This window comes from Saccopteryx bilineata, chromosome 1 (assembly GCF_036850765.1).
Source record: "Saccopteryx bilineata isolate mSacBil1 chromosome 1, mSacBil1_pri_phased_curated, whole genome shotgun sequence".
NCBI classification, from domain to species: Eukaryota; Metazoa; Chordata; class Mammalia; order Chiroptera; family Emballonuridae; genus Saccopteryx; species Saccopteryx bilineata.
In genome coordinates, this window is record NC_089490.1 from 308,723,578 (window position 1) to 308,750,246 (window position 26,669).

At 43.7% G+C, this 26,669-nt stretch overlaps 1 protein-coding gene across 1 annotated transcript; it reads left to right on the forward strand.

Moving 5' to 3' along the window:
- Window positions 1–26,238, forward strand: POU2AF1 (POU class 2 homeobox associating factor 1). The gene is made up of 5 exons (XM_066247100.1): window positions 1–232; window positions 20,619–20,749; window positions 21,342–21,384; window positions 21,469–21,734; window positions 24,094–26,238. Exons 1-5 carry the CDS (start codon window positions 217–219, stop codon window positions 24,406–24,408), a joined length of 771 nt encoding a protein of 256 aa, XP_066103197.1. The 5' UTR covers window positions 1–216; the 3' UTR covers window positions 24,409–26,238.
- The last annotated feature ends 431 nt before the right edge of the window (window positions 26,239–26,669 follow it).

Sequence of the window (26,669 nt, forward strand, 5' to 3'; positions counted from 1 at the left end):
GAAGGCAGCTCTGCCGAAGTCAAGCGCATGGGTGCCTGAAGGGGGAGGGTGTGATGACGCTGCGCCCTGTGCAGCGGGAACTCGGGGCTTTAAAAAGCTGAGGAAACAGCCTCTGAACAAGCAGTGGCTACACTGGAGGAAAGCACACCCAGGTCTCACATTAAAGAAGCCAAACTGTCTGCTTCAAAGAAAAAAGGCAACATCCTGTCACAGGCCATGCTCTGGCAAAAATGTAAGTGGTTTGGCAGTGGCTGTCAGAGCCATAGCAGCATGGGTAGGGGCTGTCCGTTGGTTCTCTGGTTAGCCTGCAGTTGGAGAGGTGGTAGGGCGATAGGGGCCACGGGGGTCGGGTTCCCAGCCAGGAGATTAGGGAGGAGGGAGGTGGGCGAGACAGAGCCTAGTGGAGAAACCAGCCTGTCAGAGGTGATGCTGATTTTCCAGGCTGGAGGGAAATGAACTACTGTTCCAAGGTGGGACAGCTCATTGTGCCTTCGAGGTTGTGCATGAATCACTGTGGTGAAGAAAGGGCAGTTTATGATTCACAAAACAAAAGTCAAATGTGATATTGGTTTGAGGCTGGGAGGGGAAAGCCGTGGAGTTCTTTATAGAACTTTATTTTATAAACAGCTACTGGTTCAATTCCGGAGGCCTCCTTCTCTCTGAATTACCTAGCTTTCTGCTTGACAAAGATGTGATTTTTTTTTTTGTTCTGTGAATGCGTTAGGACAATGTGGAAATTTGGCTTTCTCAAGTATCTCTACTCACTCCTCTGCTTTGCTTCTTGTCATTCTTCCCATTCTGTAGTGAGACTTGTATGTCCCAGTGCAAAAGGCCACCAGGCTTACCTTTAACCTTAATGTTTATCCCTGAAGTTGGATGGAACAACTGTGAACTTTATTTTCCATTATGTGGGACTGAACAGAGACTCATGTTATTAATAATTGAAATCATACAGAGATTATCTACAACATTCCTCTCTGAAAATAACAGTCATCTCAACAGCCTCATGAGAATTGAACCTTATTGGGACTTAGTTCTGTATTTCCTCGAGAAAGAAATATGACCAAAAAATTGCTCTATTGGTCTTTTTAAAGGTGCTTAGGTCTTTTAGAAGCTTTTCAGTGAATTCAGGTATGCCCTACCTCAAGTAAACTTAATCTAGGAGAATCTAGATTTACAGAAGAAAAAAAAAAAAGATAAAGTAGGAAGTGTATCTATTTTACAAACAGATATTTTAACGGAGCCCTTAAAGTTCTAAAAGTATAACTTCATTAATTAAAGCATAACTTACAGTCACTTTATCACCAATTCATTGTTTCTTTATTTCTTTATTCTCTAGAATTGAGCTAGTTAATGTGTAATATGGAGGAATGATTTCAAAGTTCCGCATATTGTGAGGTCTCACTTTTTTATATTGGCAAGATACAATTATTTTTAAATAAAAAGGAATGAATTCTAATTTAAGTTTGAGAGCTATACAATCCTTCCAAGGTAATCGGGGATATTCTTGTAGGAGTGGTGTGCAACTGCTACCTGAAGGAAGATTGAGCAAGATCCTAACTTTTGGGGACAATGGCAGCTGGCCCCATGGGCAGGTGGGCTTCAGTGTCTTTCCTGGGAGCTGCTGTGTGTCCCTATGCCATTACACTTAGAGCTGAATCGCTGGTTTTTATGTGAGCTCCTGGAGGGACTTCTGCTTTGGTTCCTATCTGCAGAGCAAGTCGTTCTTCTTTTATTTTGAATTTTTAGGTTTCTCACATGTAAAATGGGGTCAGGATAATACCCACTTTGCAGAGCTTTCCTTGGTAAGCTGAGATACCAGTAAAACGATGTTGACTGCTCTGTTTTGTTTCAGTGTTTGTGACAGGGATTGCTAAATTACGTTCACATTCTCCCCTCTTGGTTATGCACTACACTTTTTCTTTTTTAATTCCTCCTAAGAGGCTAGAGGTTTTATGACAGTATGCTGAAGGCATGCTTCCTGCTTACACCCAGGAGCTCAAAACAAGGGCCACAAAACTCCATCTTTAGGGAGGCCACGTTGTAAGCTTGTCAGTGGAATAACTGGGTAAAAGAGCTTCATGTTGGATGCACACTGTTAAAATTCTCTGTGTTTTGGCACCTTAAAGAAAGTTAAGAAGGGCTGTGAGCGCTGGACCTGTCCTCTTAGCCTGGATCCAAGTAAGGCCCTTGCCTAGGGCATCGAGGGCACCTGGATGACTAAACCCAGTGGGAAAACCAGCAAAAACACAGCAGCATTTGTCAGCCCACTTAGAATCACCTGATGGAAGAGCAAGGGTTGAAATCAGACACCAAGAGTGCTGAAAAAGCACTTTCTTTTTTCAGAAAACACCCTCGAGGCATGAGTTGAAATGACTGTACTATGAGGTTCTGGAAAGGGTTAAAAAAACATTCACTCTGTAATTGTCACCTCCTCCCTACCTGGCCCATGCCCTTTGTTTGTGGACTAAATGTGAGCATGGGCTTTGGTTCAGATCAGCTCAGAACTGCTGACACACAGAAGTGGAAATCTTCAAGCCCCATTCATGGATTTGAGATTTACTTGACTGATCAATTGGATAAAAAAGTCACTCCACCTGCAAATTCTCCGCCGCTTCTGCCTTCAACCCTGCAGAGACCACATGGGCATGCGGCACTGATGTCCACCCAATGCGAACCCTGTGGGGGCTGCCCACCAACAGTGCCGCAGAGGCTGCGGGAGCGGTAGAGTAAGATGAGTCTGGGTTTGAGAGTTGGCTCTGCAACTGAGTTATTTAACCATGTATTCTTAAAAACCTCCTCAAAATGTGGGATCTAATCCCTGCCTTACAAGGATTTTGCCAGAGCTAAATTAGAGAATGTGGAGAGTGTATCAGGTCTCCTGAGGAGTAAGGATAGTAATGAGAGAGCATCTCCCTCCTGCAGCACCTCCTGTGGGCCCATCTTGAGTGACTGGAGTCATGACATATTCTTTCATGTCTATCCTTTTTTATGCTTTGATTAGAATAGTGAAAAAGACAAAATCAAAATACACTTGAGTACCCTGGCTGGATAGCTCTGTTTGTTAGAGCATTGTCCCAAAGCACAGAGATTGCCGGTTTGATACCGGGTCCTGGCACATACAGGAATAAAATCAATGTTTCTCTCTCTCTCTCTCTCTCTCTCTCTCTCTCTCTCTCTCTCTCTCTCCCTTCCTCTCTTTCTCTCTCAAACCAATACAATAAACATTTTAAATATATATACTTGAGTGATAGAATCTGACAAACAGTTTTCCAAGGTTCTATCTAGATCAGGGGTCTGCTCACAGTAGCAGGAGTGCCCAATCAGTCCTGAGGCCTGTTTTTGTAAATAGGATTTACAGGAGCACAGCCCTGTCTATTCATTTATATATTGCCTGGGGCTGCTTTTGCTAAAACTGGAGAGTTGAGTAGTTACCACAGGCCATAAACTCTAGAATACTTACTATTTGGCCTTCACAGGAACAGTTTGCCAACCTTGGGTCTAACATGAGTTGGGTAGTTGTTTTGGTAGTCCTTTCCTAAAGCCATTCAGTATCTAAAGCTTGCTGCCAATTGATTACCATATTTCCCCATGTATAAGACACACACTTTTGGGAAAAATTTCGGCTCCAAAAACTTGGTGTGTCTTATAGAGTGGTTGTAGATATTTTTACTTGCATTTCCCGCTTTTTTACACTTATTTTTGTGCTTATTGCTGAAGATGGTGATTCGTCATCAGACACAGATGAGAACAAGCTAATGGACGGGAGTTTTTGACAGTGATGAGGAGTTGTATGAATTTATGATGAATCAAACTTGAGTTTAATAACTTTATGTAATACATTTTTTTTCAAATTTTGCGCCCCCAAATTAAGGCGCATCTTATACACTGGGAAATACGCTAAGTGATTTGCACAATATCAAATTAGATTTGGTTGACTTCCCTTTTAAAAGCAATGAAACTGTGTATAATGAAAAATGAATGAATTGAACAACTGGTTGTTGTTTTTTTATTATTGTTACTTGTGTTAGAGAAAGATCTATGTGATAACAAAAGGCAGGCCTGTCTGATTTTCTTGGCATTCCTTTGCTGTAGTGCCCAAGGAAACACCTTACGAACAGGTAATATTTATTATCAAATTATTATGATATGGATGTGTCTTTGCTTTCAGACAACATGAACAGGGTAGAGGTTCCACCAGACAGATTAGGGTCTCAAATGTCTTATTAAGCCCAGCCGGGTAACTCGGTTAGAGCATCATATCCTGATATCTCAAGGTTACGCGTTCAGTTCTCAATCAGAACCAACCGGGGAGTGCACAGATGAGAGGAACGGTAGGTTGATGTTTCTCTCTCTCTCTCTCTCTCTAAAATCAATCAATAAATTTTTTTTTAAAAATTCTCATTAACATAAACCTCTAGATTTACTCCAGGGTTCCACTAAATGGCCAACTAAATGCAGTTAAAGATAAGAAAAATTTGTCACATACATATAATGTTGGGGACTTTAGCTCCTGCATAAATTCAGGCAAACTTGTAAGATATAATTTAGGTCCGTAGAGTTCCTCTTAATATTTCTATTCTTTTACCACCTTTGTTTACTTAATAGGCCTAGTAAACACCTTTCTTTCTTACTCAGTTTATTTATTGCCTCAGTGTTTCTGTTGATAAGGACAAGTGGGCTCCAGAGGACACGTAGAGATTCAGGTGCAAGAAGCGAGGTGAAACAGTAACACGCATCTACTAAGCACACAGAGCACCTGGTGAAAGAGCAGGCTTTTCCCAGCTACTTTACCTCCTTCGCCCTAAATCTACTGAAAAATGCCAACTTTGTCTCCTTTATCCCCAGAAAGTTCCTGAGTCAGAGAGATTTTGAAGCTCTCTTTCAGTTCAAAGCTGTAAGTCTGTTCTGTTCTAAGGAACAAAAAAGAACCAAGTTCATCTATAATGATTAGCTTAATAGCTGGACATTTAATTAATTTCATTAGAAGTCCTTTAAATTTCTGTTTTTAAACTTTTTCAAATAAAGGTGTTAGGCTTTTTGTTTCCCCCTCTGACTTATTTCTAAAGCTTATTTTCCCACAAAATAAAAATGTACATCCACTCCCCGGGTAACAAGTGGATGCCGTAGGAAGCCACCTAACTGTTCTGTGTCTCAAGTATTCCAGCTCTAAAATGGAATTTACCCTTTCCCGGTTCAGGGCAAGGAGACTGAACTTGACTGAACTCCTTTTCCAGCTCTAATTGTTGAGCTTTCATGAGTGATTATAAAAAGAATGCATGTTCTCAAACATGAGTCCTTATAGTTTAACAGAAGGATTTTTGCATCTACTTAGAGCAATGCTTTTCAACCATGGCTACACATTGGAATGCTCTGAGAGATTTAGGAAATACTGATGTCTGGGTCCCAATCTGGAGCTTCTCTTAAAATTGCCCTGGGCATTAGACATTCTTTTCTTTTTTAATTTCTATTTTTTTTTTAGAGAAAGGAAAGGAGTGAGAGAGAGAGAGACAGGAACATCAATCTGTTCCTGTATGTGCCCTAACCAGGGATCAAACTAGCAACCTCTGTGCTTCAGGACGATGCTCTAATCAACTGAGCTCTTCAGCCAGGGCTGGGCATTAGATTTTCAAATGACTCCCAGGTGATTCTAATGTGCAGTCAATGTGAGAACTACTAACTTAGAGGTTGAAATTGATGGCTTCTAATACACTTTTGAATACTGTGAGCAGAAAATGTTTAATCCTTTTCATAGGAATAAATATCAGTATGGGTATTGATTACTTATTTGATGCTGTGCAGTGTACCAGATGTTCTGTTGGATCAGTCTGGATTACATTTGGTTGCTAGTGAAGAGATCTGAAACAACATGGGTTTCAATAAGACAGTGATAGTTGTTCTCTCACATAAAAGAGAACTATTCAGGACTGTATGGAGTTTCTACAGTGCCCACAGTGTCCCTGGGCTACTTACGTCTTTCTGGTCTGCTGTCCTTGGCATGTGGCTTTTGTCCTCAAGGTTGCCTTAGAGTTGCCACTGTAGCTCCAGTCATCACTTCTGTGTTCTGGACAAGTCAGAAAAAGAAAAGGGAAAGGCAGAAATATCACGCCTCTCTGCTGTTAACCGTCCCCTCAGCACTCAACCTCTACTGACGTCTAATGGTCATTCCTATCCACAAGGGAGAACCGTGTAATTGTTTAGCTGGGTGCGTTTTCACCCTCTGAAATGCAGGAGTTAGTAAGGAAGAAGAGGGCTGATGTTGGGTGTGGCAACTGTCGATCTTTGCCACACTTCGAATGTATTATCTCATTTAATCCTAATAACAACTCTATGAGGTAGATTTTGTTTTAACCTTCATTTCATAGATGAGAAAATGGAAGCTTTAATATTTGTCTAAATAAAAAAAGAAGATTAGGTTAGTAACTTGCCCATACAGCTAAAACCATCGGAATCAGACCCCAAATACTGTCTTGCTAAGCTGTCCTGTCTCCTTGCCAAGGTTCCTGTCTCACACTCAGAGTTTAGAGGGTGCTCTTGGTAAAAGCAAAGGCCTTCCATGTCAGATAAAGAACCAATGGCAAAAAAAAAGCACAAACTAGCAGATGTCTGTTCATAACTTGAAAATTTACCAACCCTGGCCAGATAGCTTGGTCAGAGGAGCATTGGCCCAAAGCACAGAGGCTGCTGGTTTGATCCCCAGTCAGGGCACAGACAGGAGCAGATAGATGTTTCTGTTTCTATCTTATCTTCTCTCTCTGTAAAATCAATAAATTTAAAAAAAATTTTAAAGAAGATTTACAGACATCACATAATTTAATATTATTTTGGGGTTGAGAGAATGCTTTCATTATACAGAAACAAAGAAGGGTTCCAATCAAGATATGTAAAGAACGCTTTCAAACCAGTGAGAAATTCAAATCACAATCAATTACAAATCAGTAAGGTGTTTTAATAAAAATGGGCAAAAAATTTGGAAAGATATTTCATAAAATAGAAAATAATTATATAAAGTTATATAAATATCAGTCAAACAGAAGTTAAAATGATAATGAGATTTCACTTAATTCACCAAAATGTTTAAAAATAAGATTTTTGATAGTTTAAGTTTAATAAGAATGTGGATCTAACATTGCTTCAAAGATTTTAGAAAACATATTGGCATTATTAACTACATTTGAGCATAACATACAATCTGGCAATATTTAGCAGAAGTGCATTGTGCATATACAAATAAGCATAGTATAAGAGTATTTATAGCATTACTGATCACAGAAGCCACAAACTAGTAACCATTCAAATAGCCATCCACTCCAAATAATAAATCAACGGAACACTTTTCAACAATAAAAATGTTAAACCACAAAAACATGTAAAAAGATAAATGAATTCAACAGTTTGAACCAAAGATTCAACATAAGCAATAAAGTTTAAAAATTTGAAAAAAACTAATATACAATGTTAGAGACCATAATACTTATAAACTTTGGAGAAGAGAGAGAAGAATGTTTGGGAGAGAATATGAGGGAAACTTCTGGGATTCTCAGGATTCTGTTCCTTGAACTATTTATCTAATTAGTAATAATTTATTGAACTCCATATATTTTAATGTACTTTTTGTGTATATATTTATATTAATGTAATAAAAAATTGTAAAAAGATGTTTGATGCAGTTCCGAAAAAAGAAAAATGGAAACATATATAAAGGCCCTTCAATACGTTAAAAACTTAATTTTGATGCATGTGTTTCAGCTTACTTATTGAGGGAAATAAGGTCTCTGGTCTGCTGCTGTTGCTGCACCTCCTTTATGGGGCTCTTTGCAGATATTATAGCTGCAATGCAGGCCTCAAAAGAGAGAAGGGGACCTAGAGTCTCCCCAAAATAACCCAGACCGCCTGTATTCCGCCCAGCACTGATGGAGAGTTTTGCGTAGCAGCCTGTGCTGGGAACCAAGGCTTCTGCCTCCTTGGCATTTCCTTCTTTCTGAACTGTCTAACTTAGGAAGAGTCAGGCTACCTCTTTGTGTGTGTGTGTGTGTGTGTGTGTGTGTGTGTGCGCGCGCATGCATGAAAGCAGGGTTTTGTTTTTTTTTTTTCCTTAAGTGAGAAACAGGGAGACAGAAAGACAGACTCCCACATGTGCCCCGACTGGGATCCACTCGGCAAGCCCCCTAAGGGGTGATGCCTTTGTTCCATTGCTCAGCAACCAAGCTACTTTAGTGCCTGAGGAGAGGCCATGGAGTCATCCTCAGCGCCCGGAGCCAACATGCTCCAAACGAGAGCCATGGCTGCAGGAGGAGAAGAGAGAGAGAGAGAGAGAGAGAGAGAGAGAGAGAAATGTAAAGAGAGAGAGATGTAAAGAGAGAGAGAGAAGGGAGAGGGGGAGAGGTAGAGAAGCAGATGGTCACTTCTTCTGTGTACTCTGACTGGGAATTGACCCCGGGACATCCACATGCAGGGTGACACTCTACCACTGAGCCAACCGTCCAGGGCTGAGAGAAAGCAGCGTTTAACTTTTAATTAAAGAGTGATTGGCCTGATCTGTGGTGGCACAGTGGATAAAGCATCGACCTGGAAATGCTGAGGTCGCCGGTTCAAAACCCTGGGCTTGCCTGGTCAAGGCACATATGGGAGTTGATGCTTCCAGCTCCTCCTCCGTCTCTCTCTCCTCTCTCTCTCCTCTCTCTCTCTCTCTCCCTCTCTCTCCCTCTCTCTCTCCTCTCTAAAATGAATAAATAAAATAAAAATTAAAGAGTGATAACTCTGTCCATTCTTAGCCTTTAGTGGGTCCTCTGGGGCAGGCAGACCTGAGTGTGACTTTCAGATATATGCCTCACTGGTTGTATGATGCTGGCTAGTCCATTTGCCTCTCTCTGCTACCATTTCTTTATGTATGCAACAGGAATGCCGTTCCTCAGAGCATTGTGGTAGCCATTCTCTACTGTGCTTGGCATTAAGTTGATACTCAATAAATACTAGTTACTACTGTTATTTCCCATTCTTTCTCACATTTACCTCTGAGGATAAAGGTTATGCAGCTAATTCTAGATTACAAATCGTATGACCTGTGAGTTCTGCATTTCTTGTGAAATAGCAGGACATGTTATTTCTAGTTTTATATTTCATGGTGAGTTTAGTGACCAGCTCTGCTAATGGTTAAACTGGCCATCCTGTGACCAAACTTGGAACTTGGGCCACAATATCCTACCAACCTTGTAAGATCTAATGGCAGAAGGCTCGTACTGCCTGGCAAAAGTTTGTATTTATGTTTGTTTGTTTTTTATTTTACAAGATTGAACTGAGATGTTTATAATGTAGCTGCAAGGAGAATGACACTTCAGTATGCAAAAAATAGCACAAATGATACCGAAAACTGAAACAACAATGTGCTGCCTCTTTTCTTAGTAATGGTTTCATTAGTATCACTTTCTGGGAAGAGCAAGTAGCCAAAGCATTATAAACCAGAGCTGTTCTCAGACCAGGTGTTGGGACCAAAAAAGGATTTGACGACACTGAAGAGCTTAATGATCTTTCAATCCTCTGGAAAAAATCATACATTTAATTGGAAGAAAGAAAGAATCCAAAGATTGTTATAATGTTCCAGAGTTGAGAAATACTGGGGAGATGGAAAAGAAATGTAAAAAAGAAAAGCAAGAGGGTCATTAATACGAGCACGTTTTAATGCTGAGTGAAAGCAACACCAATTCAGGAAAGAAAGGTACAAGGAGAATCAACCTACCACTTACCACCGCTTGTGTGCATGCTGCCATCCAATAATAGAATTATTTACAAATAGAGAATTCAACTAATAAAATATATTATATTCAGCAGGAAAGAAGTGAATATGGAATTAAGGGAGGTGTCAGGGAGCATATAGGCCTGGATATGAGGCCTCAAGAATAAATGATAATAAGACTTTTTGCAGATACTGGGAATGAAGAGGCATATTAGGACACAAAGTGTGAGCACTGGGAAGAAAATCCAAGGATATCTAGGGTGATGCCTACATTTTTTGTCATAAATTGCTTTATTCAAACAAAATCTACTGCAGAGCTCCAATACAAAAATAAAAATAGAACAGTTTTAGGGGAGGTCAAAGCTTGAATTGCACATTCACCCCTCTGCTTCCTTCTCTTTATTGGCAATGACAGGCACCTTAGCTGTATTCCAGGGTTCTTTAGGTTATACAGATTGATGGTCCCGAGCTGGGCCATTCCCCAATTCCTTCAGCAGGACCCATAACACCTGGTCATAGGTCCTTGGTTATTTCCAGGATAAGGACCTCATTCCTAGAGAAAAGTGAGTCACTGTGAAACATGCTAAATTGATCTCCATGAAGCTTTGAAGCTGTGAATATCATGTTTTTAGTCTATGGGGGTATCTTGTGAATTATGAAGGGCATAAACTCCTCAAAGACTGAGCTAGTGACTTCTTTCCCAGACTTCATAGTCTACCATCTTCTCCAGTGTCCTTCACAAGGGAATCCCTGGACATCATGAGGTCATTGGTTAGTAAACCAGAGACCTAGTAACAAAAAAAGCTCATCTTGACCTGCAGTTATAAGTCACATCATGAATCAATGATAAGGGCTACTTTCACTTAAACAGGCTGTACCCCAGGTTACCATGAAGCTTGGGGCTTGAGTAGTTGGGCTAGACCCAAAATGCACAGCTTTTGGGGGGGCTTGAACAGTCCTTCCTCCAATCAAGTGGTCTGTGTCTGACGGGTCTCAGAAAAAGTTTATTTCTTTTGTAAGAATATCTTTGCTTTTGAAAATTCCAAACTAGATGTTTAAATCAAGAGACAAGCAGTTAAATTTTCTCTCCTCCAGCTGCTTACCCATAAGCGTTTCTTGTTCTATTTCAGACTGGCAATGCTAGATCCAGGACAGAGGTCTTGATCTAATAAGTAAAGAAGTATTAGTCTCCTCTATTCCACCTCCTTACTCAGATGCTGCCTTGCTATAGAATTGGAGTGAGCACCTTGTGTTGCTTCATCACCTGATACGAGTCTCAGTGTACATCCTTTTTCCTATTTTTAATCCCCACTGCAGTCAATAAAGCTGAGATAATGCCTGATATGTCAGCCAGAAGTCTGCCTTGCCCTAATAGGTCCATCATGCTCCTTCTTGGGATCATTCTTTAAAAACTCAAATCTGGCCCTGGCTGGTTGGCTCAGTGGTAGTATTGGCCTAACATGTGGAGTCCCAGGTTTGATTTCTTATCAGGCACACAGGAGAAGTGGCCATTTGCTTCTCCACCCTCCCCCTTTCCTTCTTTCTCTGTCCCACAGCCATGGCTCAATTGGTTCAAGTGCATCCGCCACAGGCACTGAGGATGGCTCCATGGAGCCTCCGCCTCAGGTGCTAGAAAAAGCTTGGTTGTGAACATGGCCGCAGACAGGGGTTGCCTGGTGGATCCCAGTCAGGGTGTATGAGGGAGTCTGTCTCTTTATCTCCCCTCCACTCAGAAAAGAAAAAAACCCCTCAAATCTGGCACAAACCTAATCCTCTGGTGGCTTCTGAAGAAAGAAGTCCTTCTGCTTAGCTTATGGTATCTTTATAAGAGGCCAATGTCGGATTTTAATGTCTCCTGTCCAGGCTTGCTCTGTTTGCAAGTCAGGTATTTGACCAGTCTCTCTGCAGCATCATTGGCCTCCTTGTGTCCTAAACAGGGCTGTCCTGCTACTTGGAGACAGCAGGCCCAGGTATCTGAGGGATGACTTCCAGGAGAATAATGAAGGTAGGTTGACACGAGCTTTGCTGGTGATGGAAGACCTTGAGTGCATGAGGATAGAGACATTCAGTACCAGGATGTAGCAGCACAGGGGCAAGTTAGGGCTACTGTAGCAGGGGTACTTCTCCAGTGACTGATGGACCATGGATTGTTGGCTGAGATCAAAGGAGAATCGGCCAATTGTTGAGCACCTATTATGTACTGGGTGTGTAACTGTGTTAATTTTATACATTCCTCATGATAATCCCATGAGATGGATGTTATTTCATTTTGAAAATGGGAAAACTGAGGCACATACAGGCTAAGTGATTTCCCAAGAGTCACACAGGGATAAGCTATGTAGTAGCTGTTTCAAACTAGGTCTGTTTAAGCCCCAAACTATATTATACCACTTTTTAATGCCGAGGACTTTAGGATTGCATTAGATGCTTCTTTCCCTCCCAATTAAAATACATCCACCCTTAGATGGAGGTGGACTCTGATTTCACTGATGGTAGTGGTAGTCTGAGTCACAAGGCCCTGAATATTTGAATTTGGGGATGTTGTATTTGAGACTCAGTACAGAACCTCTGAAGCCAGCTGATTTCTATCTCAGAATCTGAGTTCCCAGGACTGGTCTTCCTCAGGGACTAATCAGCCAGGAGAGGATAGGTCCAGCTATAGAAAAATCTTTGGTTTTATCCAGGATCCCTCAACTGGGAAAGCCCTGAACATCTGAGGCTATTTTGTTTATCTTGGTATGGGCTGAATCTGGCCCCAGAGCAGACTCTCTGCATTGGAGACAGAATGATTGTGTCGCTTTCCTTTTTGTACAGCCTCATATAGACTGGGGCCCCATATTTCTGCTCATTCAAGCTCTACTGAATCAAGCGGAGGTGGAAACCAGCCAGATAAGCCAATAAGCCAGAACACTTCAACTCTGAGGCAGATACAGCTTTGTCATAGTTCATAAGTCTAGGTTTGCTGTGCAGTTATTGGATTATGTCTATATACCCCATGATTAGACTAAACTAGACTAGACAGTAAGCTCCATGATGGCAAGGATGTGGTTTACTCTTCTCAGCAAGTACTTGTTCAGGGAATGCTCTGCCAGGGGTCTCCTGGTCTTGCCCCTACCCTGGGACATGATGTGTCTGAGATTGGAACCCTTTCTGCTCTGGTGACTCCAGTTTCTGTAAAAGGCAGGCAGACGCAGCTGGTTTCTCAGGTGGACCTATCCACTGTCATTTCAGTCGAAAATACCAAAAATAAAACTTTGCGGGAAATTGTTTGGGTCTCTCAGTTCTCGTCACTTCTCTTGTGAGCAGACTGCTGGTAAACTCATGGACTTTTCTCTTCTTTTTCAGCCGGTAAACATCATTTTTTTTTGTGGGGGATTGATCATCAAGGGAGACTGAATCAGGGTGATTCAGTCTCAAGCCCAGACTCCAACTGGAGGAATGAGGGCTAGACTTGGACAGGGGGCCATTCGACGCCTGACCTCCAGGGTCACCCAGAGGAATGAAGTGACCTGCCTGGGTAGGGAGGAAGCAGGCAGTGAAACAGACAAGGACTGTGCTTGGAGTTAGAGGTCCTGGGTTTAGTTGATGACACTATTATTTACAACTGCTGTCCTTGGGCAAGTCACTTAACATCTCTGAACATCATTTTTCTCATCAGTCAAAAAAAAAAAAAAAGGTGAAAGGAAGAACTCTGTGGCTTATTTCAGAAGTTTGGTGAAGACTCACAGTAAATCATTTGTGTCAAAGGCTTTGTGAGGCACTGAGCATCACAAAGGTGAGTGTGGTTATTTCAGAGTTCCTGGGAGTTAAGGTCGTGACAAGGTAACACATGGAGCTTTGGCATACACTCTTTCAATACACTTGAGTCTCCATAGAGAAGGGGCATTACAATGACACTGTCTTGGGAAGTAGAGAGCAGAATGCAACAGCCTTCCCTGCTTTCTTGGTCTGCAGGAAGCTTAGAAGGAGGCTGGACGCATAGTATGACAGGTGCTGAGAGCTCCTGGGGGAAGGGTTTCTCAGTAGCAATCATGAGAGGAGAGTCTGAAGGCTCTGTCATTACAAGCCTTTTGGTTGACTTTGATCAAGGTCATCCAGGGAACGGGAAATTCAGAACATTTGGGACAATCCATGTAATCTTGAGGCTGCAGAGTGGGGGCACCTTAGGCAGAAACTTGGTGGATGAGAGTGGGTTGTGGGTAAATGGACTCTCTACTCAAGTTTAACATTTGAGAGGAAGCCAACCAGTGCATTCCAGGCTGATCATGGCTTCCTTTATGTAAGGATCACTTGGCTCCTAGACCCTTTTGGTTTGGGGCGCTGTGGTTCTAAGACCGAACCCCAAATGTACATTAGAAACCTCCCCTGGCTTCTCTTTATCAGGGTGTTCCCTGTAGATCCTTTTGGCCTGCTTGACTTTCTGGGGAAGTTCTAAGTGCTCGTGGCCCTCCTTAGTCTTCCCAGTGACCTGCATATGGTTGATGATGAGTGAGCTCTGTGGAGGCCAATGGGAATAACGCCTCTTAAAATGGGGATGGGAGGGGGTAGCAAATGCCCTTCCTTTCTCTGATCAGACCAAAAAATCAGAGTCATCTTCTGATAGAGACTTCAAGATGTCGTGGCTTACTCCTTTGGCTGTCCCAGCAGTCTTAGAAGCAAAAATCCAACTGTAATCCGTTGAAATTCCACTTTTTCGTATCTTTGGAAGGCCTTCTTTAAAAGCACCTTTCTCCTCCTCTGCCTTGGGTGTTATCCAGATTGCTAGAATATAAAGTGTTGATATTTCCTGGCTTGCAGGGGCCTCTCAGTTCAAACATTAGTGAATAGAAAGCCCACATTGGCATGCATATGGGATCTCTTTGTTGGCCTACATTAAAAAAACAATGAAAGGTAAATTGCAATCTAGTGTGAATTGGGTGGGAAAGCCTTTTTTGTAAGGTGTCAAGTCCAATTTTGGCCAAAGCCCAAGTTTTTTCTTCCTGTTTGGGAAAAAAAACCCAGCCACTGTCCATGAATGGAAAGAAAAATGTGAAAACATTGACAGGTAGACCTTTACTATAAGAACACTCGCATTAGTGATTCAATGAAGAATACAAATAACCCTTTAACTGACCTGAGCTAAACTTTCCCAGGAGTCCTCAGCTATCTTCAGCCTAGAACACAAACAATCTTCTTTACATTAAAGCAAAAAGTGTCAGAAACTTTTCTGACTTTGTTTTCAGTTAGAAGCTAGGGCAAGTTATTAGCCCTAGGCTTGAATTCCTATTGTTCGCTTATTTGTTTTTGGTTTTGCTACAAGTAAAGAGAAAATTATTTGTATTATATTTCTTCTTAATAGGTCTTTTTATAAAAAATAATACTGGAGATTCAGCAGCAAAAAAGAAAATATTTACTGTAGTTACCTAGAGTGTGTCACGTCTCCTTCTGGGTAGGGAGGATTTTGTCTTTCAAAATGTCCTGTGTAGCTGCAGCTTTGAGGTTCAACCAGTCAATCGTAAATGGAAAGCAGTTTCAGGAGCTGCCTTGTCAAGATAGGTGGGATCGGTTCCTCTTCCTGGTTCCCTAGTGAGGAAAATATGGACTAATTCTGAATCCCAACCAGCCCTTACAGCAGCAGTCCCAACTGGTGTACAATTTACTGTCTGGCTCTGGTGGCTCTTGGGAAATCTATAACAGGACAATGGCTAGGAGGACAGTCTTCTTGCAAGAGAATCTTGAAGGCTGTTCTAGGAAACAACTGTTTTTAAAGGGGCTTTCAGAAGGCCTCCCAGCGGAGAAGTCACAGGGATCAATGCGAGGGTGTCCGTGCTGCTAAGAGCCACCAGTGAGGACCTACCTCTTAGCTGAGCAGCCTCCTCACTTTGGCATGAATGTGGTTTGCATTGGTTCACGGGATAAACAAGAGCTGACACTTTTGCATATTTTCCCAGTGATACTTATTATGTCCTCATCAAGGCACTGGAGGGCCATGTTTATTTAAATCAGAAGAATCCACATGTTCCTAAGCTTGGTACAAAGGGAACACAATGCCTAGATGTAGCCAGTGTGCTGTCTGAGGGGACCAGTGGGCTTGAAGCTGTCATGGTCTCTGCTCTCAGTGGAACAGCAGCTGCAGGACCCTTATTTTTGTGATGTGGAGCATGTCTGGGTATGTGGCAGGGGGAACTGAAATATCTTCTGCTGACTTTTTATACCTTCAGATTTTTTCGTTGCTCTTTTTGGAAAAGGGAAGCCCTTATTGGGGCAGAAGGCATAGGTTTTTCTGTAACCCCCACACCACAGCCCAAACTCCACTGGTGACCGATTTCCAGTGATGGAAAGGCAGTATGGCTGAACATCTCAGCCTGAGAGAAAGGATTCCTCATGAGGGCCACGAGGCTTGTGTGTAGGTAAAAAGATTTTTCTCAGTGATGGATACTTGAATGTCCCCTGAAGACTTAAAGGGCCTTCAGAACACGGGATCCATGGTGAGAAAGCTGTGGGCTTTGAGGGTGTGCTACCTGGGGCTGCAGTTTGATCAGGGGGCTAGTAACATCTGTGGTCAGTGCTACTTTGGGAAATTGGATTTTCGTCTTCTGTTTAATATTGTTTCAATCTCCTGTTTTATTTTCTTTGGCTCTTCTTTTGTTTATTATTATTATTATTTTATGAACGTATTTTAATAATCTTAAATTTTTTCTTTTACATATTCTAGTTTAGCTGTTTTAAAGCTAATCCAGTGTAAGGATCCAGAAGCTCCGAGGCAAAGCAATCATGATTTCAGACAACCTTCTTTTCCTTTTCCAAATTTATATTTGTGGGCCCATTTATCATGCTGGCAGCAGTAGGGAGCACAGTGTTTAATGTGGAATTAGAAATGTTTATTGTTGCTTCACAAAGGGTGGTGTGAAACACTCCAATTGCAAGCTTTGAGCCATCGGGCTCTTGTGGGGATTGTCTCGAGGCTTCAGATTCTGATATTTCATGGTCACTTTGCAAAGATGTTATCAGAAGTACCCTCACCGTTGCCAGCTCCCCTGGAGTCAGTTATAGGATTCTTTGGCAGCTGGCAGTGGACTCATGGGTGGGCAGTCAGGAGATCCTTGGGACTGTGGGAGTTCTGTGACTGCAATAGGTACTGCTCTCCATATGGTGGTTGTGCCAGGGCACACCTGTTGACACTGTGGGTTCCAAAGAACTCCAGACATCAGAGGGTGATGCCCTCTGTTCATAGCACCTCCCCCCAAACCTTCTTTGTTCATTGATTTAAAAACAACAAAAGACAGGAAGCCCTTGCTTGACAAGATCCTGGAAATGCCCAGCTGGCCACTTTGCAGCCAAGTATTAGAAGTGTCTGTTCCTGGGAGGGAGTGGGATCTGGCACGCTCGCCGTCCTTCCCCAGAAATGTGCATGCAAATTGGGCAGGGGTGGGGGTTAGCTGTATACCTTTCCTGAGATGTGTGCATGTGGAACTCAGCCTTTTCTTGTCCCCAACTGAAGTAAGAGTGTGACCACAGTGCTCAGATGTCCAAATAACCCTATGCCTCTAGTTTCTTTTGAGTGCAGAATGCCTCAGGATGTACTTTTTTGGCCTAAGAACAGCTGGAAATGGAACTGGGGACAAATTTAGGTTGAGTGATATGGGTATGAACAAAGTTGATATGACCATAAGTGACCGTGAGAATGACTATACAGAGAGTGGGAGGGCAGGCGCCGTCCTCTGTTCTCTGCCATGTCAGACCACACCTGGGGCGTCTGTGGTCAGCACTGGTCATCGCCCGTCATAAAGGGAATTGTTATGTGGAACTTCTGCAGAAGTGACATGCGTAGAAGGAAGGTCGGAGCGATTCAAAACATGTCATTAAGAAATAGCTGAAGTAAAGGGATATTCATTCAGACCATAGGGCACCTGTTATCTGTCTACAGATGCTGGAAAGGGCTGCTACTATTACTATTACCAATGAATATTAGGGTGGGGCAAAAGTAGGTTTACAGTGGTTCATATGGGAAATAATACATTAACTGATAAATAATAATACAAGAATAAACTCTGTGTTTCGCATACTCACAACTGTAAACCTACTTTTGCCTCACTCTGTATTATCTCACATTTGTCTGATGCTTACTCGGTGCAAGCTCTGCCCTAAGGATTTTCATGCAATTCTCAAATTATCCTACAAGGTACATACCAGTGTAATCCTCTTTTGATAGAGGAGAAAGCTATTAATAGGTAATGAAATGTGAGTTCCATGAGAGGGTAATGCAAGGAAAAGTGGTGCTCTGTTACTGCGAGGCAGGTGCAGGCAAGAAGGAGTTTTCTGATACTGCGGCTGTTCCAAGGAGGGTGGGGATGGGTGGAGAGAGGGGGAAAAAATAATACATATTGAACATTCACCATATGCTGGACATGGCTTTGGGAGCTTCCCATGTATTATTCCGGTTAATCCTTACAACTATTGTGTGAGGCAGGATTTATCTCCATTTCATGGATGAAAAAAATTGAGAACCTAGAATGTTAAATAAATCATTTGAATACAGATCTTTCTGGCTCTCAAGTCCATTGTTGCTGCTACTTAGAACGAAAGTGATGGTGCACAAGTGGTCCTGGGGCATAGATAACGGGTTCGCTCCCTCTGCTGTACACTCCCGTTTCAGCCTGAATTCACAAGTTGTAAATGTTTTGTTTGTTTGTCTCTCCCACTGGCCTGCAAAATGCTTGTGAGCAGGGGTCACGCCTATCTTGTTCGGTACTGTATTCCTAGTGCCTGAGGATGTCTGAAAGAATGAATGAATACCAGTAGAGGTCCATTTTTATGATAAGGGAAGTTAAAAGCAGGATAATTAATCTATCAGGATGTTGGAGGTAGTTTCTTGTATTAGAGCAGGGATGCATTATTAGTGATTATCATGTCAGCATAATTTCCAAATCACTTGAAGGAATTTGATAAAATCCTAGGATCCCAAGGCCCACAATAGATCCCCAGAATAGACTTTCCAGATGCAGGGGCTGAGTATCTGTATTTTGTATTGCTGCTTGGCAAGGTTAAGAACTCTCGCGGATGGATCTGAATTTAGGGTTCTTTTTCTCAACGTCGTGTGCTCCTGGGGTCCTGAACACCCCTTGCCACCTTCCGCTGCCTTCTCTGCCTGCTGGGCTTCGAGCCCCGCTGAGTGTGTACCTGGAGGTGAGACAGGCAACAGGTGGAGTTCTGGAGCTGAGTTAGGCATAGGATCTTATCTGTGGGGTATTTACCGAGTAAAGTTCAGCCAGGGCAGTGCCAGGAGTCCGGGTTTAATAGATACCCCAGCTTCCGGGCTTTTGATTCAATCCCTGGGGCTCTTATCGGTGGATGATAATGAACAACCCGTGTGAGTCCTAAGGACCAGTGCTACATGCTACCCTGGGCTGTTGACTGTCTGAGTAGGCAGATTGTCACTGCCCAGTGTGGCTGCTTTTGGCTTGCTTTGCCAGGGCAGAAGGAAGCCTGTCCAGCCCCTCACTTTGGTTTCCTGGCTTTGATGACAAAGGCAAAGGGAACCTTCTCTTGAGCAGCAAGGTTGGACACCTTAGGGCACATGGGTCACCAGTGGGTATTTGTCATGTGTCCTCGGAACCATGGAGAACGTGGGAATCATTTACTCCAGCCCCTTCTAACAGCCCAGGAGAGGTGAAAGGAAGATGAATGGCAGATAGCACATTTTAAATTATCACCCAGTCAATTAATCAACAACTTTTAAATTTTATTATGAACATACTATTTGGGAAGGTACAGAGATATAAGGTACAATATCAGACCTTGAGAAGTTCTTAATCTACTTAGGGGCATTAAAAATTTACAGCAAAAAAAGAAAAAAAGATAATTATTACATAGCAGACTAAAATTTTATTCAATGTTCACTCTGTATCTGATTTTACACTAAGCATATACTATGCTTCCCATTTACTATGTCACTTACTGCTTATAACATTTCTTTAGTAAGAAATGGCAGGTTAAGAGGCACAGAGGGGTATAGTAACTTGTCCAGGATCACACAGCTAGAAGGTCGCAGGTATGTGCCATCTGACTCAGAGTCCCCGATCTGACTGTTGTCCTCTACTGCCCCCTGTGATGAATACTAGCCAGATCTGGAAGTGTGTGAGAGATAGTGGGATGGAACAAATTATGTGGGTTGCAGTGGTGTATCAACAAGGCTGCACTAGTCTTGGGTTAGGGAGAATTAGAAAATACTATCATGAATAGGGCTCAGCTTGTCAGTCACTCAACTGGCAATGTGGGACCTGGACCTGGTGGTTGTTCTGGAATCGGCCCCCAGAAACATGCCCCTGTCTAACTGCACGGCCATGATGGTGATCCCTGTGGAGACTTCCCAGTTTTCCCAGTAGGGGGAATGGCCTCTGGCCCCCAGCCTGGTGCTGGCCTTGCTCCTCCAGCAGTGACTAAGGTGGTCACCATCTCTCTCCTCTGGCACTGCCACAAAGGTTAGGAAAAATCAGGGATTGAGAAAAGTGAGGATTCCTGACTGGGAAATCTCAAGTAAAGAGAGGAGGTGAGACAGGAAAAAAATATCTAGACTCCTCTAGCTAGACCTTCTGACCAGAGTCAGGGTTTATGTCATAGTTAGTGTGCAACGTTATTGGAAAATGGGTTGAGATCACCCTGCGGGGCACTTTCACTTTCGATTCTAGGCTAAGGAGCTCGGCCTTAATCGTCTCTAGGTGGAGGGGAGCCACAGAGGGCCCGGGCGGAGGGGTGACAATACTGAGAGAAATACTCCAGAAGGTCTCACGTGGTCCTCTGCGCTCAGGCACAGCCTCGGCGAGCAGGCAGACCCTTGAGGAGAGTGGGCACTTTGAGAGGGCTTGCTGAGAAGGGAGATGAGCATCAGTGACATTGCTTTTCACAGCTGCAGCTCCAGAACAAGCCACAGCCCCACCTCGGCCGTACCAGGGCGTCCGCGTGAAGGAGCCGGTGAAGGAGCTGCTGAGGAGGAAGCGCGGCCATGCCAGCAGCGGGGCGGCGGTCACACCTACCGCGGTGAGGGGTCCACTATGGCCGGAGAGTGTGTGTGTGTATGTGTGTGTGTGTGTGTGTGTGTGTGTGTGTGTGGTTGTGTGTGTGTGTGTGTGTGTGGTTGTGTGTGTGGTGGGGGGTGGCAGTCAGGCAGCTGGAGAATGGACTTAGGGTAGAACAAGTTGGTGATTCCGTGTGTGTGTGTGTGTGTGTGTGTGTGTGTGTGTGTGGGGTGGCAGTCAGGCAGCTGGAGAATGGACTTAGGGTAGAACAAGTTGGTGGTTCCGAGAAGTGGGCTGAGGGATGGAGGCCCACTTGGCCCACTGAACAAAGTTGATGCCAGGGCCTGAGTGAGTAGATGACTGACACATCCTGGTGTGAGTCGGCTTGCTAGAAGAGGACATCGCCAGTTCCCTAAGTGCACAGACTTCTTGCTAAATGGAACAGGAATCTCTCAAAAGTGCAGGTGGTGGTGGTTTTGATGAGAGCCGGTGTTTTCTTCTAACAAGTCAGACTCTCCCCTACACTTTCCTGCCCCGGGGCCATCTGGGCAAGATTCCTGCAGAGGGCTGCCTGGAGATGGCTGAAACTGACCCTGGTCTCTTCTCTCCTCCAGGTGGTGCTGCCCCATCAGCCCCTGGCCACGTACACCACAGTGGGTAAGAGCTCCCCACAGCCCTGGCCTCCTCCAGGCGCTTCAGCTGGGTAGCACCTGCAGCTCTGTAATCTCTTTCTTTCCACAGGTCCTTCCTGTCTTGACATGGAGGTCTCTGCCTCCACAGTGACGGAGGAAGGGGCCCTGTGTGCTGGCTGGCTCTCTCAGCCTGCCCCTGCCACCCTCCAGCCTCTGGCCCCGTGGACACCCTACAAGGAGTATGTGTCCCATGAAGCTGTCAGCTGCCCTTACTCAGCTGACATGTACGTGCAGCCAGTGTGCCCCAGCTACACGGTTGTGGGGCCCTCCTCCGTGCTGACCTATGCCTCCCAGCCACTCATCACAAATGTCACGGTATGTCACACATAGGCAGAGCTGCACCAACCTATGCCTGGGGCACCCTTTTAGAACATGGGCTGGCTTCCTGGCTCCAGATCTTTCTTGCCGTTGATTCCCAGGATAATTAGGTAATCTAAGCTCACCTCATCCTCCCAGAAGGCCTGCCCTTATTCCCATTGACCTAAAATGTCTTCCACGAAGAAGGTTTATGGCTTCCTTGCTATGTCAAATTCTCCATAGGGTTGGGGCATTCTGCTTCTCTGTACAAAAGCATCCCTGCTGCCCTATAAGCAATGAATCTTGATTGTAAGTCTAATGTTTTTAGTAAATGGGGTACCACGTGAGATATTCATTGGGTCTCCTGTCAGAGCAAGACTTTTCTTTCTATTCAGATGAGTTAATGAATGATCATTCACTTAGCTATGAGGTTTACCAGAGATTTCTAGGCTGAGCCTCAGGTGATACACGTTTTTAAAAAACTGTACTTTTGATAAAGTCTAACCTACCTGCAGGATAATTTTTTTGAGTTATGCCTCTAGTGTCAGATTGCTTGAATTCAAATCCCTGCCTCTTCACTTACTATCTGTGTGACCCTGGGCTAAGTGACTTAATTTCACTGAGCCTTGGTGTCCTCATCTGTAAAATGGGAATACTAACAAGATAATTGATATCAGGATCAATTGGATGGTGCTTATAGAGGTTTCAATATAGTTTCTGGACTTAGCATAGTTCCTGGCATACTAAGAGCACTCAATAAATGCTATTTATTATAATTGTCTCAAAATCAACCACCACATTAACCAAGGGCTGCCTTCATATGCCAGATAGAAAAGGAATGACCTTCTCCCGCAGGAATGGAGGAAGGAAAAGAAGTAGTCTAATGTGATTGGTACCCATTTGATCAAAGAAATGGGAATCCTTAAGTGTTCAGACAAGAAAATGCCTATGGTTATAGCTGTGTTCAGCTTTAGTCCAAGGAATCCTGGAAAGTGGACCTGGGGTCTTCTGAGAAGTTGCAGAGCCCACCCTGGGTGGTGGAGCTTGCTTTGGTTCTCTAAGACCCCTGCATTTCCCTCAAGGGTAGGGGAAGACTTTAGCCCCTCACACATCATTCATGCAGAGACATTCCTCTTCCGCTTGCTTTCTCAGTGATGGGAGACACTGATGATGCAGGCCCTGTCTCTCTTGAAGGGTTGACCTGGGGTTTGTAGGGTGGTTTCTCTGCAGGTGAGAGGTATTGTTTGTAGAGTGCCTAGAAAAATAGCCCTGGCCTTTGGAGGTTCCTGAAATGTCCAAGGGGGCCCAGCTCAGAAACAGAGGATGATGAGGTCATGGGAGGTGACTGGAACTGTGCTGGCCCAAGGGAACCATAGTGCTGAAGCTGCTATGTGGAGCCAGGATTTTATCCCTGGGCAGGAAGGTAGCCACCTTTGTGACACAGCTACTATGCTAATTTGACAGGCTTATTGTTTAACTCACAGTATTTTAATTGCTTCTAAGATGCACATCCTGCCCTTAGCATTTTAATATCTCTGAAATTGGGATGCATTTTTTAAAATAAATTTTTATTAATGTTAATGGGGTGACATTAATAAATCAGGGTACATATATTCAAAGAAAACATGTCCAGGTTATCTTGTCATTCAATTATGTTGCATACCCATTGCCCAGAGTCAGATTGTCCTCCATTATCCTCTATCTAGTTTTTTTTGTGCCCCTCCCCCTCCCCCTTCCCCTCTTCCTCCTTCCCTCCTGCGTCTTCCCTCCCCCCACCCCGGTAACCACCATACTCTTGTCCATGTCTCTTAGTCTCGTTTTTATGTCCCACCAATGTATGGAATCATGTAGTTCTTGTTTTTTTCTGATTTACTTATTTCACTCGTTATAATGTTATCAAGATCCCACCATTTTGTTGTAAATGATCCGATGTCATCATTTCTTATGGCCGAGTAGTATTCCATAGTGTATATGTGCCACATCTTCTTTATCCAGTCATCTATTGAAGGGCTTTTTGGTTGTTTCCATGTCTTGGCCACCATGAACAGTGCTGCAATGAACATGGGGCTACATGTGTCTTTAAGTATCAATGTTTCTGAGGTTTTGGGGTATATACCCAGTAGAGGGAGGGATGCATTTTATATTCACTGAAATAGACTTCAGATGTGGAAGTAGAAGTACCATGAGCAAGAACACAGAGGTAGTGAGTCACAGAGCCAGGGATATAGAAGTGTGTCCGGCTTCTCTCTTCTGGGAGACTTGGAGTTGGTGGAGGAAAGAGCCTAGTGGAGGGGAAATAGAGATCCCTTAGAGGATAAGGGTGGGCAGAAACATCCAAGGGCTACTAACTCTCAGTCCTATGTCTCCCCCATCACAGACAAGAAGCGCCACCACACCCACAGTGGGGCCCCAGCTTGACGGCCCAGAGCACCAGGCACCCCTCACCTACTTCCCATGGCCTCAGCCCTTGTCCACGCTGCCCACCTCCACCCTGCAGTACCAGCCTCCAGCCCCCACTCTGCCCGGGCCCCAGTTCGTCCAGTTCCCAATCTCTATCCCTGAGCCAGTCCTTCAGGACATGGAAGACCCCAGGAGAGCCATCAGTTCCCTGACCATCGACAAGCTGCTTTTGGAGGAAGAGGATAGTGATGCCTACGCGCTTAATCACACACTCTCCGTGGAAGGCTTTTAGGGCTGGCTCCCGCCTGAGAATCTTGGTCCCTGAATCTAGAATTGAAGCTCAGATTTATGCCTATATGGAGTAGCCATGTCGCACTTACACTTTTTACCCCAAACTTGAATTGTAGGCTGACATCCTCCCTCCCTTCTCCTTTGCTATCCTCCCTTTCTTCCTGTCTTTCTTTCTCCCCCTTTCTCATTCCCCGCCCCTATTTCTGAACCTTTTGGGAGGAGGAATTATAGGGACTTTAGAGATAGTATTTGATGGCAAGTGTTGCGTACCTGTGGTCCATACAGGTACTCATTTCTGGAGAAGGGCCTTCTCTGGAGTGCCCACTGCTTCGTTGGAGGAGCGGCCCTCTGAACCATCTCCATTTAGGCCAGTGAGCCTGCCCTCTCCCATTTTGAGATATATGGGGTACCCTGTGGGAAAACCGGCCCTGCTGGCACCCTCAAGGGCAGACCCAACACCACAGTTCTTGAGCTGTCTACTCCTACAATTGCTCCTTTGTTTGCTGTTCTCAGTGTTGGCTAGATTTGCAGTCTAGGCAGCAGAGTCTCAGGGCCTGGGGCTCAGGGGGCTGGTGGGTTGGGATGGGAAGGAGAAGGAACACCACACTGCCTGGGGGTGTGATCAGAGGGACAGAGGAGGGATGGGTCCATGGTGTGTGAATATGGGGTGTGTGAATAGGGGGCGTGTGTCTACAGTGCGGGGGGGTGGAAAGGGAGGGAAATTTGGGATTTTACAGGAGAGTAGGAGAGATGAGGAATGGTTTAACTCTAGATTAGCTGGTTTAAAGAGAATAAACAAAAAAAACTACCTAAATAAATGTTTTTGCCACTTTCTTTGAGGATACTTGCAAGGAAAGCTGAGATCTTAAAAACAGGATGAGGATGTGTCTGGCTTTTTCTTCCCACCTCCAGACCTTCTGTGAGGCTGCGTGTTGGGCCAAGACCACTGGAGCTCAGCGATGCCTGGGCCCTGGCTCAGGGCCATCATGTGTCCTCTGTGAGGTCTTAACAGCCTCTAGGAGCCACCATTATGTGGAGCCCTAGTGCCATACATCCGGGCAGCCTCGAGAGCTTCTGCCAGAAGTACGATCAGACTTCATTTTACTTTTTGTTGTTGTTGGAGAAACATAAGATTTTCAGGGGCCTGGGAACAGTTGCCACTGGAAGTGCTTATTTACTGACAGTGACTATGTGCTTTGGGAACTGGCACATTTGTCTGCTAATGACATCACTGTCACTATTAGGCCGACACATTAGTTAGTGGAATCCATGCAGAAGTAAAGAACTTTTCTGGGTAATGACAGTTCCTTTGACACATTTCTTTTTTATTTAAAATAAAAACTCTGGAGAAAGTTGCCTTTAAATTCTTTTTTCTTTTACTTTGGGTTTATTTTGATTCAAATTTCTTAGTATCTGACTAAAATCCCAATACAAATATCTTGAATAATTTTTTTCAGACTTAATTTTTAGATGTAAAAGCTTAAGATAGCATTTTGATGACTAATTTCCATCTCTGTTGCTAGTGATAGTGAGTTGGCCTTGTTGATGATTAAAAGCCCTGGTATCTTATAAAAAACACTATGCAAGATTTTCTGGCTTATTGTTTGAGGATTTGAAAGGCTGTAAAGGTATTGCCATAAGGGTGTGTAAATTGGCAAAAACTAGCAGAGAAATGAAGTATTTTACGTATTTGCTAAGATTTAAATGGTGTCGTTTTGTTTTGTTTTGTTATCCTGAGGTAAAACTATTTTGGTTGCAGTAGTCCATCTAGGTTTCTTCCTGAGTTGTTTCTGCTAAGTGGATACACTTTCAATAAAGACTTACTCAGACATTTCTGTGCCAAAGTGATTTATTTATTAAATTTTAACCCTTTTAGCTAGCAGTCCTATGTCTGGCAGAGTCATTATCAAATTGTGCTTTCATTAGTCTTGTTAATTTTGCAACCTGATCCACAGCAGAAGGAGGTAAAACCAGCCTCCCTATGGCTGTAGCCTCTTTCTCCCAAGCAGAACCTATGGGGCCAATAGGCAGGTCTCCAGGTGAGCTATCTGAGGAGAAGAAGGAAAAATTTCAACCCTATTGCTCTTCCTGTAACTTCTCATGACCCTGGAATAAATTCAACCACTGGCATTTCCACAGCAGGCTCATAAAGACCCCAGGGTATGTGACATGATGCAGAATGCTGTGCCCGAAGGAAGCCATCTCTAAGGGCCAGACTCAAAAATGAAATAGAAATTCAAGAAACCAGCCCGTCACCTCTAA